The sequence below is a fragment of the Convolutriloba macropyga genome, chromosome 8, assembly GCF_964194025.1.
Source record: "Convolutriloba macropyga chromosome 8, txConMacr16.3, whole genome shotgun sequence".
In the NCBI taxonomy this organism is placed as follows: Eukaryota; Metazoa; Xenacoelomorpha; order Acoela; family Convolutidae; genus Convolutriloba; species Convolutriloba macropyga.
The window spans coordinates 40743428-40756718 of record NC_134475.1 but is presented as its reverse complement, the minus strand read 5'-3'; the positions used below and the strand labels follow the sequence as shown (position 1 = coordinate 40756718).

The window sequence follows — 13291 nt, the reverse complement described above, 5'->3', positions numbered from 1 at the left end:
GTATAAGTCTCCAAAAAAGTTTGAGCTGAAACAGAGCTGAAAGGCTCTAAGAGCACTTAATGCCCGCTGGGCGCTACCTGTTTATCCCGTTTTTGAGGACGAAAAGTCAAAAGCGTCAGACGAAAAATCGGTCAAGCGAAAAATCGCATAAAAAAAAAGACCAACAGGACTAATATAATTGCTACAAACTTCGTTTGAGAGCAATTAAATATTGACTCTATTCATCGTCTGATAGCATGCAAAACAAAACAACCCTGTGGGAACTAAGACAATTAAAACAAAAGAGGCAAAACAACGTGTCAACATCCTCAATCAGAGCGAATGATAAAAATTTCGAAGTCGTAAATTGCCTTTCAGCAGTTCTAATGGCAGAAAAAAAATAATTACAAAAGGCAAGATTCACAAATTCACCTAACTATTTCGAAAACAAAAGGCATCTCAGCTAATAAAAATGTTGGCTAAAAGTTAGTTAATAAGATGACTACATTATGCCACACTTGAAGCCCATGGAAAACTGTTATTTGTGAGACAAAGCGATAGGACTACGAAAAAAGAACAAAAATATTTAAGACCGAAGAATCAATTTTTTTGAAAAAGTGCCAAAATCACGCAAAAAGTTATTGAAAACAAACAGTAACACTCACAGAGTTCAATAGCTACCGTTACAGCTATTTTTATTACATGAAAACTTGCAAAAACTCACAAATTGGCTAACATTTTTAAAAAAAGGTACTGTCAAATAGGAAGCATTAGATTTGAGCAAAAACAGTTAAATCAATGAGCATAACTCCAATTAGCACCCAATGAGACATGTCCCTGATGAGATTTAACGATAAGACAACAAGAAATACAACAAATAGTAGCAAAACCAAAAAGTAACTGAAAATATTTGACAAAAAGTAGTGCCAAAGTCATGAAAACCAGTAGCTGTTAACTCAAATAATTAATTATGTAGATTTATGCTTCATTAGCAACCAATTAGCCCTGTCATCAAAGATATTAAATCACAAGACAACAAAAATATAAAAAAGGGGAAAACTCAAGTATTCATTATTATTTTATGACAACAAATTGTGTCAAAGTGATAACAAGCATTAATTGCGCGCTCATGAATTCAGGCAATTGCAAAAAGCGCAGTTAGAACAAGTATGTATCAGATTAAAAGAACTCAGGAGAAAAAACACCGAAAACAGAAGTCAAATCGCACGTGAAAAAAGTTTTTCTAGAAGAGCTCTCTCAAAAAGCGCAAAAGTTCTCAAAACTTTTCTCAAAACCCGAAAATTTGTTCAAACACCAGTTTCTCACTCCACTTTAGAGGAAGTTTGGAAAAAATCACGTCTTAAACCTAATCAATTCTTCGGTGCCTTTATTTCTTCAGCGTGTCTAAAATCACCACTCTAATTTGACTTCTCACTGACGTGGAAAAGTCGAAAAGTGTGAACATCTTAAAAAAGACAGCACACCAATACAATCCAAATACTGTGGACTGTAAAAAACACGAACACTGCAATATAGCTACGCTCAGCTCACAACTTCGCAGGTATAATAAGATATGCATACCAATCACTATTGCTTCAAACGTCGTTCCATAGCAATTGAACATCAAATTATTAGAGCGCGATGGTTTGGTACACAAAGAAACTTGTAGACGAGAAGAGCCACTTGATAAAAAACGGCAAATTAAATTGCTGATTCCAACATGACGAGAAATCAAGTAATTTATTGATCTTTTAGAGTAGCTTCCAAAGACAACATAAACGCTCAAGGTTACTTAGAGAGTGATGTAAGTCATCATGAAACATAGCCGGCAGATTGCCGGAATAGCTGCGAAATAGACTTGCGTGCCGTAAAATACAGATGGAAAAAGATACAGAAGTGAGTTGATAATAGTTATCGCCGCCGCCTATAAAACTATAAGTTTATTTCAAAGGAGGTTGTTTTTGGGTGCAAAAAAATTTTCCCTGTCGCGTCTCGAACCGGCGATCTCCGGATTGACAGCCAGTCGCCTTACCCACTCGGCTGTCGGACCATACAATCTGTTCTCTTACAATCAACTTTGTTTTAGGAACAGATTGTGTTTCTGAATAACCGCAATTTAGGTCACGCAGAAAGCGTGAAATCAAGCGCGAAAAAGCCATTTAAGCAGTGACGAGACAGAATGTTCTAGAACAAATGTCAAACGAAAATGAAGCGTCAGACGACGAAACAAAAAACATAGCCGGAAGAATTCCGGAAGCGACTCGAAGCGTCAAAACTTCACTACCAAAAACGTAATTGCAGCAGAAGCCACTACCTTTTGTATTAAACCATTAACTCACTACCTCTCCAGGTCTGCTCTAAAAATTGGTGAAACTTAAACCACTGTCACCAAGAGAAACAAAATGCAGCAAAATTTTATATCATTGAAAACGTTTGGTAACGTTAAAAAACCGAAATAATTAAAGAGGTCAAAAAAGTGACTGAAAAATCCGACAAGGTAATCAATTGTCCTCAAATAATTCATGATTCTAATCTGAAAAAGATCGCGAAAGCAAACGGCAGATAATAATCTCAGAAACTAAGTTAAATCTTTTCAAAACAGAAAGCTCAAACTTAAGAATCAGAAAAAACCTATAACTACACTTCTAATCACTCCAATTAAGACAAAAAACAACACACACTTGTTCCTTTTGCTACATATGCTAGACAATAAAAGATTACTAATTCAAAAATTAAATTGATCATAGAAAAGACATAAGCAGCAGAAGAATATTCAAAGGCAAAAAATCGTTTCAATTAATAACAAGGCCGGAAGAAAGTTGCAGTAAATAGTCTTAAGTGGAAATTGTGGAAAAAGCTTGCTATCAAACTGTCAGTACTGCCTTATGTTGAATGAAATCAAATGCAAACCAAAGAAATGACGAAAATCTAAGAAAAAGTTGAAATCATTCATTTTTAACAACTGAAAAAATCAATATACCGAAAATAAATGTAGGTGCCAGGACAAAGACAGAACGATACTAACTAGAAAGTGAAGAATATGGGCACAATTTAAGGAACACCGTAACAAAAACACATTCTTGATTTCCGAAAGTTAAAAATCAAAAAAAAAATTCAAGAAAAACGAATGTTCAGCATTCAAGACATATAAAAGATAATTAATCATCCGATACAAAGATCTATTCTCCCGAAGAGAACAAAAAATAGGAAAAAGCAGAATTCTTAAATACAAAAAATTGAAACATTTTGCGAAAAAAAATGGTCAAAAAACTTTTAAGACTGCATTAATGAAAAAGTTTTAACTGTTTTTCAAAAACCTAACGTCAAAAAATGATTGAATTTTTATTGAAACGAAGTGAAAGTCCCTCATGTTGCACAAAAAGACTATTTCTAGCAATAACAACCAAAATACAAACAAAAAAACTGACGAAAATTGGAAAAAAAACTAAATCGGATTAGCATATGTAAGTTTTGTAAAACTAAATTACATCGAGGTAGAAAGAGGCGTTGAGTATATGAATTATCAAAGAGAAGTTGCCATATTAACTGATTTTTGACAAAAAGACGGATAAAAGATGCAAAAATGAAAAAATTAATAGAAAAAAAGCCAAGAATTAACCAAAAAATCAAGAAATATGTGCCAATTTTCAACTTGAAACGCATTTTCAGGCTCTGCAAAACACTGTGGAATCAATTTCCGAGGTTGACATTTCAATATAGTGTCGAATAAAATTTATTTCTACATGGAACCAAATTAAAAGCAAAAAATTTGGGCCACTTAGACGAAAAAACGGCTAAAAACGGTTATCTATATGTGCATTTCAGTCAAAAACTACTTTTCAAAGTCAAAAAGTCATTCACTAAACGCAGCGCATGATCAAAACACTTCTCTCGCTTAGCGAAAATCTGTTCACCAAGACCGCTTTTCTCACTTTCGCTTTTAGGTCAAAATGCCGCGTGAACAAATCTACTTCCTGTAAAAAAAAACCAAGAGAAAACCAATACTCCTCTTCGAGTCGTAAAAAAACCATGAGCACCGCAATATAGCTACGCTCAGCTTACAGCTTCGTAGCTATAAAAACAAACTGACTATTGTCGGACAAATTGCCCCCCCCCCCCCCATTCTGTTTCAACAAAATGCGAGTAGCTCAATATAGCAACTCTCAGTTTACATCAAGCAGCTATTAAAAAGCACGTGCTATTAGAGGGTTGTGAAGATAAAAGTAAAAGTTGCTTCTAGTTTGACCCACCTTGTGTCGTCTGACTCCGACCACTCCGCAGATTACTTTGCCAGTATGGACTCCCACTCTCATCTGGACAGTCTGGTGTCTGTCCTCGTCGAACTGCTTGATGGCCTGGATCATGGCCAGACCCATATTGATAGCACACTTGGCATGGTCCGCTCGCTCCTCAGGACATCCCGACACACAGTAATAGCAGTCACCTGCGAACAAAAGCACAGCATAAAATGAAATTTCTTACAATTTTATAATTCCATATAATTGTTGATATCGCGACACTGTTTGACCACGCTAGTAAGTGAACGCTATTAGCGATGTGCTGATCGCTTCATTTTGTTTCAATACAGACGGCGAAAACTTATCGTAGGTCTGCTATTAAGTCTCTTTGGAAGAAAATCAAAAACTATTCAAACTCTCAAATAATTCCCAGAAATCATCAGAAAGTCTTAACACGAAAACTAAGATGAAGGTAATTGAAGATCTGGAGAACAAGGTTCGTCAGGATCATCGACCATAACAACCCACCGAGAGTGGCTATTTTCTCACAGCCAGTCTCTTCAGCCAGTCTGTCGAATCTACCGTACAGGTCATTGAGCAGGTCCAGCAACTCCTCAGCTGTCTTGCCACTGCTCATGTTAGTGAATCCCACAATGTCCGCAAACAGGATCGAAACGTTGTCCAACACCTCCACGTACAAGTCACGGAACACCTTCATTGGCTGCAAACACGAAACATCCTGAATATATTATGCCCTCTCATTGCGTGTACCAAATAAACCTAAACAATCCCCCAGCTTATTCCAATGTTTTTTTAAAAAAAAATGGGGAATATATATGCGAGGCCAATCTTTTTCTTCAGTCAAAGCATCATTTCTTGTTTACGCATCGTACAGAAAAATAGAAACATCATTTTGAAGCCCTTAGAGGTTACTTTTGAATTTTACTCAAATTTGAATTTAATTCAAGGTTGAAAAAAAGGGATCCGCTTTTAAAAAAAGGAACGAAAACTCAAAAAGGAGAACTGGAATTAACTGGAAAAGAAAACCGGAAATTGAAAGTAGTCATTTTTAGCTTTCTTATATTTTTATTATTGTAGCAGCGAGATAAGACCAAGATCTATATTGCGAATTTAAAAAATGAACTGAATTGGTGCGCTCAATTGAGTTTTTTTCTTTGCGCCTGCGGAAATTTCACGACTGTTTCAATATTGATTTTTACCACGAACGCTTCTAACAAGCAACAAGTGTGCTCTTATCTTGCTGAATTTTAAGCGCAGTTAATGGATTTCATGACTTGGACAACAAATATTTAGGAATTTTCTGTTTTGCCCATTCTTGTAGATATTTTAATGTGTCTCTTATTCACATAAATGACTGTTTTCTTTGGCTCTCTAATAAAACAAACATAACCGACTAGCGTCGGGCGAATTGCTCACAAACGACCGGCGAGCGGTTGGCTTTGTCAGTACCTAGTCACTGCTTAGTGAGGCTAGCTTTAGGTTAATTGAAGGGCGTGAGGCGAGCACAGCGGGGGAGTGGGGGTTTCCTACGGTGGTGGGGGGGGGGGGGCTGATGGGGATGGGGGCAACAATGGGAGGGGGCAACGGTGAGAGGGGGTCTTTAGCTGTACAGGGCCCTTACAGCCTGAACGATGTGCAGGGATAGGGATTGGGGTGGGGGGTTAGGGGTCAAATTCTAGAAACCGCCCTTCACACCACAAGTATTAGTCTCGAAAACAGTTTTTGAATCGCAAACTTGGCGACTAGTGAGCTGAAAGGCTCTAAGAGCACTTAGTGCTCGCTTGGCGCTACCTGTTCATCCCGTTTTTCAGGACGAAAAGTCAAATGTGTCAGACGAAAAATCGGTCAAGCGAAAAAACGCATTAAAAAAGACCGGCAGGACTAATATAATTGCTTCAAATTTTGTTTGAGAGCAATTAAAAACAGAACTTTTTATAGTGCTGAATCAATATTTTAAATAGTATGACAAAACTTGATTTAAAAAAAGATATATGATTTAAGTTTTTTAGTTTTGCCGTTTCGGCATCCTTCTATTGTACCATTGTTTAGTCGACTTAATGGCCGATCTAATTGGCTCTCTAATGATGCGCAAGTGAAACCAATTAAAATTTTATAGACAACTAAGGGTTTTAACTACATTCACAACACTTCTTTCAAAACACTTGAAACTTTAGTTAACATTTTTTTGATGTTTGCCCATTTTTTCAGTTTTTTAGTTGTCCCGTTAGTGGAAGGTCTCATTAGTTAACTAATGAAACATCATTGACAGAACTACTTCTTTCAATTCTTAGTTCTAAATTTTTTCCAATTTTGGCAATAATTCCTTTCAATAATATCAGTGGTTTTCTGTTTGCTTGTTAGTTCTTATTGTTGTCATGCTACTCAGTCTCATTATTGACAAGTGTCATAGAATTTCTAGGTATTGCAAAATTGAAGCCATATTATGATTCCATTAATTTGCTAATGGATGCTTTTACTTAAAGAGTAGCTTTTTTCAAAGAGAACCAACATATTTAGACGCTGCTTGTTTATCTATCTGGTTTTCAGCTTCTTAGTGTCAGAGGTTTCGTTAGCACCCTGGATGAATTCTTTTTATGGTTTCAGTTAATTAATGGTTTTCTGGAATCAAAAGACTGTTTTCTTTGAATTTCTATTGGTGCCTGTTTTCGTTGTTACTTTTATTACGTGACCCCTTGGTTGTAAATAACAAAATTTTTAAATGGTTTCGAATCTTTGGCAGTGTTATGGGCTACATATTTCTAATTTAAGTTACTTGATATACTGACTGATGCCACTGATTTTCAAAGACCGTACAAAAATTTGATTTTCGACAAATTTCCTATGTGCTGTGCCTTTCAATGTTTCTGATTGTTTTCAACAGAGATGCTCTTTACAGTCTAAGATCTAGCAGTTTAACAATTTCCACAATATCTTGTTATTGGTCCGCGTGACTTAGGCAACCATAGTTTTGTAAACAAAAAAAAAGGAAAAAAGTTTTGCTCATCTAATGAATATGATAACCAGGTCTTTAGTTTTGTTAAATTTTCTTTGTAATATAAATAAGGTGCTGCTCCCTTTTATTTGCCTTGTCGTCTCACTCTTTTTTCGTTTTGCTTCGTTCAAAAGATAACTTGCATTTTTAGAAAATTCTTCCACTTACTAATTGCATTTATACACGTGACCTCGGTTGTCGTTATTACTCACCGCGTGAATTGTAGTTAGATTTTTAACTTGATAGACTTTAAGTTAGTTGGAGGTCAAAGAAAGCCATCAACTCAATTCTATATCTAATGCTATCACTGTTCTACCTCAAGCAAGTCGATCTCAGATAATCAGGCCATCTGCCGACTATTTGTAATAGCTATACAAGATCATTAACAATTGGTAACTGAAAAATTAAACCTAATATTTCATTTAAACAATCTAATAGAGAGCAATTTACAAGACCAAAAATGGAAAGAAGGGATCTTTTCTCAGTAAATATTTAAAAAAAACAGTTACAATATTTTAAAAGGTCTCTGGCCTAGAGTCGAAAAAGAAAAAAACATAACCAATGAAAGCCGGAATTTTTTCTCGAAAGACTAGTTTGAACTCAAATCTATTGCAACCTGCTTCATTCGGGGGGGGGGGGGGTAACTAAATTCACTCAGGGGGCTTAAAATGACGTCATTAGAGGTTATTATATACTACTTCTTTAACTAATAATAAAAATTGAAGTAAAAAAATTACACCAATTTTGCCCACTATTCATTTGACTTTAGTGAACAGCCGCTACTTGAGATCAGCAGCTGATACTAGTGAATAAGAGAGAAACTTGCACACACTTGCACAGAAACTTGTGAAATTAAGACGAGGGCGTAAAAATCACTCGAAAAGTCAAAACTGCGAAGCCAAAATTTTGCATTAAAAGACCAGCACGTTTGCAATATTTGCTTCAAACTTCGCTGGAGAGCAAATAGCCTACTTAATATTGGAACCCAGAGTAATAAAACGGAAGAAAAATTTTCCAGACAGAAGTGGAAAAACGCTTAATCCTTTTCTGTTGTCTTTGATCTCTTATAAACTAAACCACACTCTCTTTTTCCTGACTCGAAAGAAACGGTACAAAAAAGAACTGTTTATGATCGAGAGTGACAAAATTTTATGTATATTCCATTTTTTGCTGGCTTTTTAAATTATTGAGCAATTAAAAAACTGTTAAAATTAAGGCTGTTAAATAAGAAACAGCTTGAGAGACTGGAAACGTTAAGAAAATAAGTATTTTTCATCTGAAATAATAAAAAGAGATCACATTTTTCATTAATAAAATCCAAGATTTTCAACTTTTTTAATGAAAAAAATGAGCTATTTTGAGCCAATATAAAACAAGAGTTCTTGATACATTTTCACTATATCTAAGGAACAAAGAGTGATAATTTTTTTAGAAGTGAGAAAATATTCCTCTTTCTGAGAAAAACGCTGCAGAAACGTCCGTCAAAACTAACCTCTATGTCCATTAGGTATTTTTGGTATATTGAAATTTATTTCAGAATTGAGAGATACGAGAAAAAATCATGTCTTTTTCAACTTGAATTTGAATTGTTTTCCATGGTACTTGGAAATGACACTCCAATTACTGGTGGTTTTCTGTGGGCGAATTAAAAGATCATAGGATAATTCAAATTTATTTGCAAAGACATACAAAAACCATTCTTTTTTGCGTATTTGTATCTTAGTAAATTGAAGGTTATCCAGATAAATTTAATTGGTTTTCACCAAATTTTGGGATATTTGTAACAAAGATAATAGAAAAAAAATTTTCCAATATCTTCTGTAATTTTTTCTTTATTCTTAGTTGATAAAAAAATCGACGTGAAACGGATGCACTTCTCAACCTCATTTTTTTCACGGAAACGTTGATATCAGAATCTTTGAAAACTTTTGATGTTTGGATCGCTTGAAAGCCTATGCAAATGACCAAACTGAGGATACTTTAAACAAATAAAAAAACAAACAAAATTTCTTGTTGAAAACTTGACGATCCTCAATTTTACCTTTTGACCATTTGTTCTATGCTTTTAACGATTTTTTAATTCGAAAAACTTTCCTCAGTAGCTCCTGGTTATTAAAAATTCATCAATACAGGATACTTGAAGTTTAAAAAGCTTTCAGAGGAGAAGTAGAAGAAACTTGTTTTATCTTTTGATTGCTGTGAAATCTTAAGCTAATCATGATTATCATTTCCAGTCCGCTTTTGGCTGCAAGTTTCAGTTGCAAAATTCTTGACAGCAAGGTTGTTTTAGCACATTAATGTGTTTGCAAGTTCAGAAGATTAGTCAAAGCTCTAAAAATTTTAGCACTATTTTTTGTTGCTTCGACGAAATTTATTGCTCCAAGTTATTTATTGATAATAAAAAGTTTTTTAACTCAGAACAAGGAAAGATTTAGCAAAAACACGAAATATATCTTGGAACATTCTGTGCTACGATCCGACTCGCGAAAGCCGTCTTGTTTATAACACTATTATGTTTGTTACACTAGTTTTTAAACTTTTTAAAATAAACGAGTAAATTTTTAGATTTTAGTTAATCTTCTTAATGTCGTTGTTTAATTACAAACCATATTAAGTCTACAAAGTTTGAACAGCATTTCATTTCTATTCACAGAGAATTATCTATCGTTCTCCTCTGAAGCTCCATCTCTTCATCTTTATCGCTATCTCCTGATAACTGGGTGAAAATCCAAAAAAAAACAATCGCAAAGGAAAACCACTCTTAAATCGGGGTTTAGCTGTAGTTTTTTCCCACTGTAATGTTAAATGAAGTATTAACCTTTTCACTAGAGTCCTCTTTAGCCATCATTTGCTCTGCGACCACTTTAGGCATCACAGAGTAGATTAAGTTCTTCATCTCCACAGTCTCTCTTTCAATCTCCTCATTGGCCAGAATAGCTCTTCCCTTCTTGTTGAACAACTCCCTCTTTCTGGACGAGTAGTAGTGACTGAAATGGACGCCTAGAATGTGCAGACACACGTGCAACAACATCCTAGTGAAGAATAACATTGGCGATGCTTTCGGTTCTCCCTTTTCTGGGGCGTACAGGAAGAAATAGAAAAGTTCAAAGCTGAATGAATACAGAATGCCGGCCGAAAACACTATCATAACCGGAATCGAAGCCACCGCATAGAGTATTATAAATATTATGAATATAGCGCTCAGTGACGATACAGGGTATGCAGGGCCATCTATATACACGGAGTTGAGAACCTCCGATTCCAAAGACGCCAACGTGAACAAGGGCATTGTTAGAAGAAGAATAGCGAATGCGTAATGATAGAAATGGAAGTTTGAAGAATTGTAGATTGGTAAGAATGTGATCACGAAGAATGCGATCAGAATGAGTAGGAAGAGGGCGGCCATTGTGATTGAGATTGGACCTCCTCCTTGGGATGAGATAGCAAAGTAGAGAATGTATGCCACGAGGTATAGGGCCAGATAGACTAGGGCAGCTCGAAACCTACAACACAACAACTGCTCAGACTGAAGTACGCTACATGCTAGAGAGTCACTTTTTTCTGCTCCCGATGGTTTAGAATATCGCTGCGGACTCTAAGTCGGTGAAAATAACTTATTGACAGATTTTATATGAGGCGGGCAACGTTTTAATAGACCAAACGTAACCAACCAGCCAGCTAGCCTTGCTGGGTGGGAGGGAAGAGCAAGAAATTGGGGTGGCGCGAGTTAGGAACAAAATTGTGGGTGCAAACTTTTCAAAATTGACCTCGAAATAGTGAAATTATGCCTCCTTGATTACCGGAACTGACTTGAAGAGTAGTTCATTATTAACTCTAGAACTAAAATAACCCAAAATAGAAATATCACAGAGTAAGAAAAAGAAATAACATGCCAAAAATTAAGTGCCTTATATTACACAAGTTTTCTTAATAATGCAGATAAAATTTTTCTCACTTTTCATTTGATATGGTAAAGGTGGTAGGAGAAGGCGGGGTTGTATTGTTATAGGAGGAGGTACATTTAGTTCGCGGAATAGGAGTGGGGAGTATAGGGTTGGACAGGTATTGGCGGGGGGATTAAGGAGGTGTAGAGGTTAAGAGAAGTAAGGAGGTTGTTGTTTGCCTCAATCGTCTTGGGTTTCGCAGGTCTGGAGGCCCAGAAACTTGACGGCTTCCACTGCGTTCCTCCAAAGCGTTTCGGGTGTCAATCGGGTCCTTCTTTTTGGGCAACTGAACAGATGCCTTGTTGTGTGTTCGAAGTAAGGAGGTGCTGTTGGGTGCTGGAGTAGATGGGGGTGTACTTAGGTGAGGGAGTAGATGGAGGTGTTGTAGTCAGGGGGGAGGAGTCAGGGGGGAAAATTAACCAGAGCTTATAACCACTGAATATTACAAAGACACTGAGAACTCTGGTAAAAACAGAACCTAATGTTTGAAAAAAGAAGTTAAAGTTCAAGTCATTAACAGATCTGCTTCAGCTAAAAAACCGGATCTATTCTATCCCCCAAGCTTAGTGGTATTTAACATCTACTCTCACCAGGCCAACGTGCTACTTTTTACATAATACACCCCCGGCCTATGTGTTATTGTTTACATAGTAATGTGCTCTATGACAGCAAACCAATTGTAACTAGGGGGCACAAAAAAAACACTGGGAGGCCAAAACAGACTAGATCCAAAATCCAAAAATACTTTGCTTGGGAGAAATTAAACCGTGATGCCACATAGGTGAGCAAAATCATCCGGTTTCGGAAAAACAACCCGGGAACAAAACCCCCGAGTCATCACTGAACAAAAGCAACGGCTGATCTGCCCCAATGTATATGGATTCTTAAGCCCTCGTCAAAACATCTAAAAAACGTCATTTCAGAATGCTAACAGTTTTGCTCGGCATTTTATACCTCTTTTGAGCACGCATTTCGCTTTTTTGAAAAAAAAACAATATCCTGATGTCATCAAGAATCTTTTAATGTGGCACAAAAATTGTGTTGGGGTATTGGTATGACATAGTATGGTATGTAGTATGTGCATAAACGGATTCGGTATGACTGTGTTCATAATATGCGACGTTTAGCAGCAGCAATTACAAATAGAAATTTTATAGAACCTGTAAATTTTATCAACATAGCTGGCAGATTGCCAGAAAACAACAGCTTCAAAAAGATAGTAAAAGAAAAAGACAAAAAAATTCTTTTTATTAAATGCCGAGACGTTAAACTTTGAGTCTGTTTAAGTTATTACTGCTTCTATTATTTGCTCTCAAATAACTTTTCATTAGAGTGACACACTCATTTGATTTATCTCCTTCAATACGTTTACAGTTGCTTCAGAATTCGTTCAACAGCAATTAATCAAGACATTTTAATCATGCTCTTTTCTTTGAGGAGGCAAAAAATTAAACAGCCAATTAGACGATCTGTCTTACTTAGAAATTAGTTGAGATTGAAATCATACAGCTGAACCAATGATTTAAAACGTAATAGAAAAATTCTCAAATACAGAGCAACAATTTCGATATAAGAACAGCTTTGTTCCGCTAATTTTTTTAAAAGTTCACTTTTAAAGTTTGTTCACTTTTGTTTTTTCAAACAAATGTTGTATCATGAAAAATCCAAATACCGACTTAGTAATGGAAAACTATGGTAAGAGGCGATGAGGAGAGTGTTTCTACGCAAATATGGTTTCCCCGTTTCGAAACCATTTGAGCCCTCAGGTCGAGCAGACTAAACGTAGTGATAACCTATATAGCGAAATTTCGAGGAGTTTTGAGTTAAGCATGAGCTGTGCAAATCGGATTACAAATTCATACGTGTCATCGGGAAAACAAATTTTGGTCTCGGTTTTGCAGAGCGTCGCCTAATAACGAAATTAAAAAAATGTAGCAGAAAATCAATGAAACATAAAAATTATAATCTGCACAATCCAATAATAACAACGACGTCACCTTGAAGCATTCCTCAATTTCTGTTAGGTACAAAAATCTGAAAAAGCTGTTAATGAATTCAGCTGCGTACACTTCTGATCATAAACAGTTGTCAGTTTCGTATTGTAATTATACCTTAGT

General features: G+C 35.9%; 1 protein-coding gene across 2 annotated transcripts in view; it reads right to left on the bottom strand.

Annotated features, from left to right (window-relative positions):
• The window catches only part of LOC142344730 (adenylate cyclase type 9-like), an 80228-nt gene that overhangs the window by 40350 nt on the left and 26587 nt on the right, over window positions 1-13291 (bottom strand). For both annotated transcript variants that reach the window (XM_075396609.1, XM_075396608.1), the window contains 3 exons: window positions 10049-10733; window positions 4746-4938; window positions 4230-4423 (listed from right to left, as the gene is read on the bottom strand). In XM_075396609.1, the coding sequence (XP_075252724.1) occupies window positions 4230-4423; window positions 4746-4938; window positions 10049-10733 (1072 nt within the window). The remainder of the gene's footprint in view (window positions 1-4229; window positions 4424-4745; window positions 4939-10048; window positions 10734-13291) is intronic.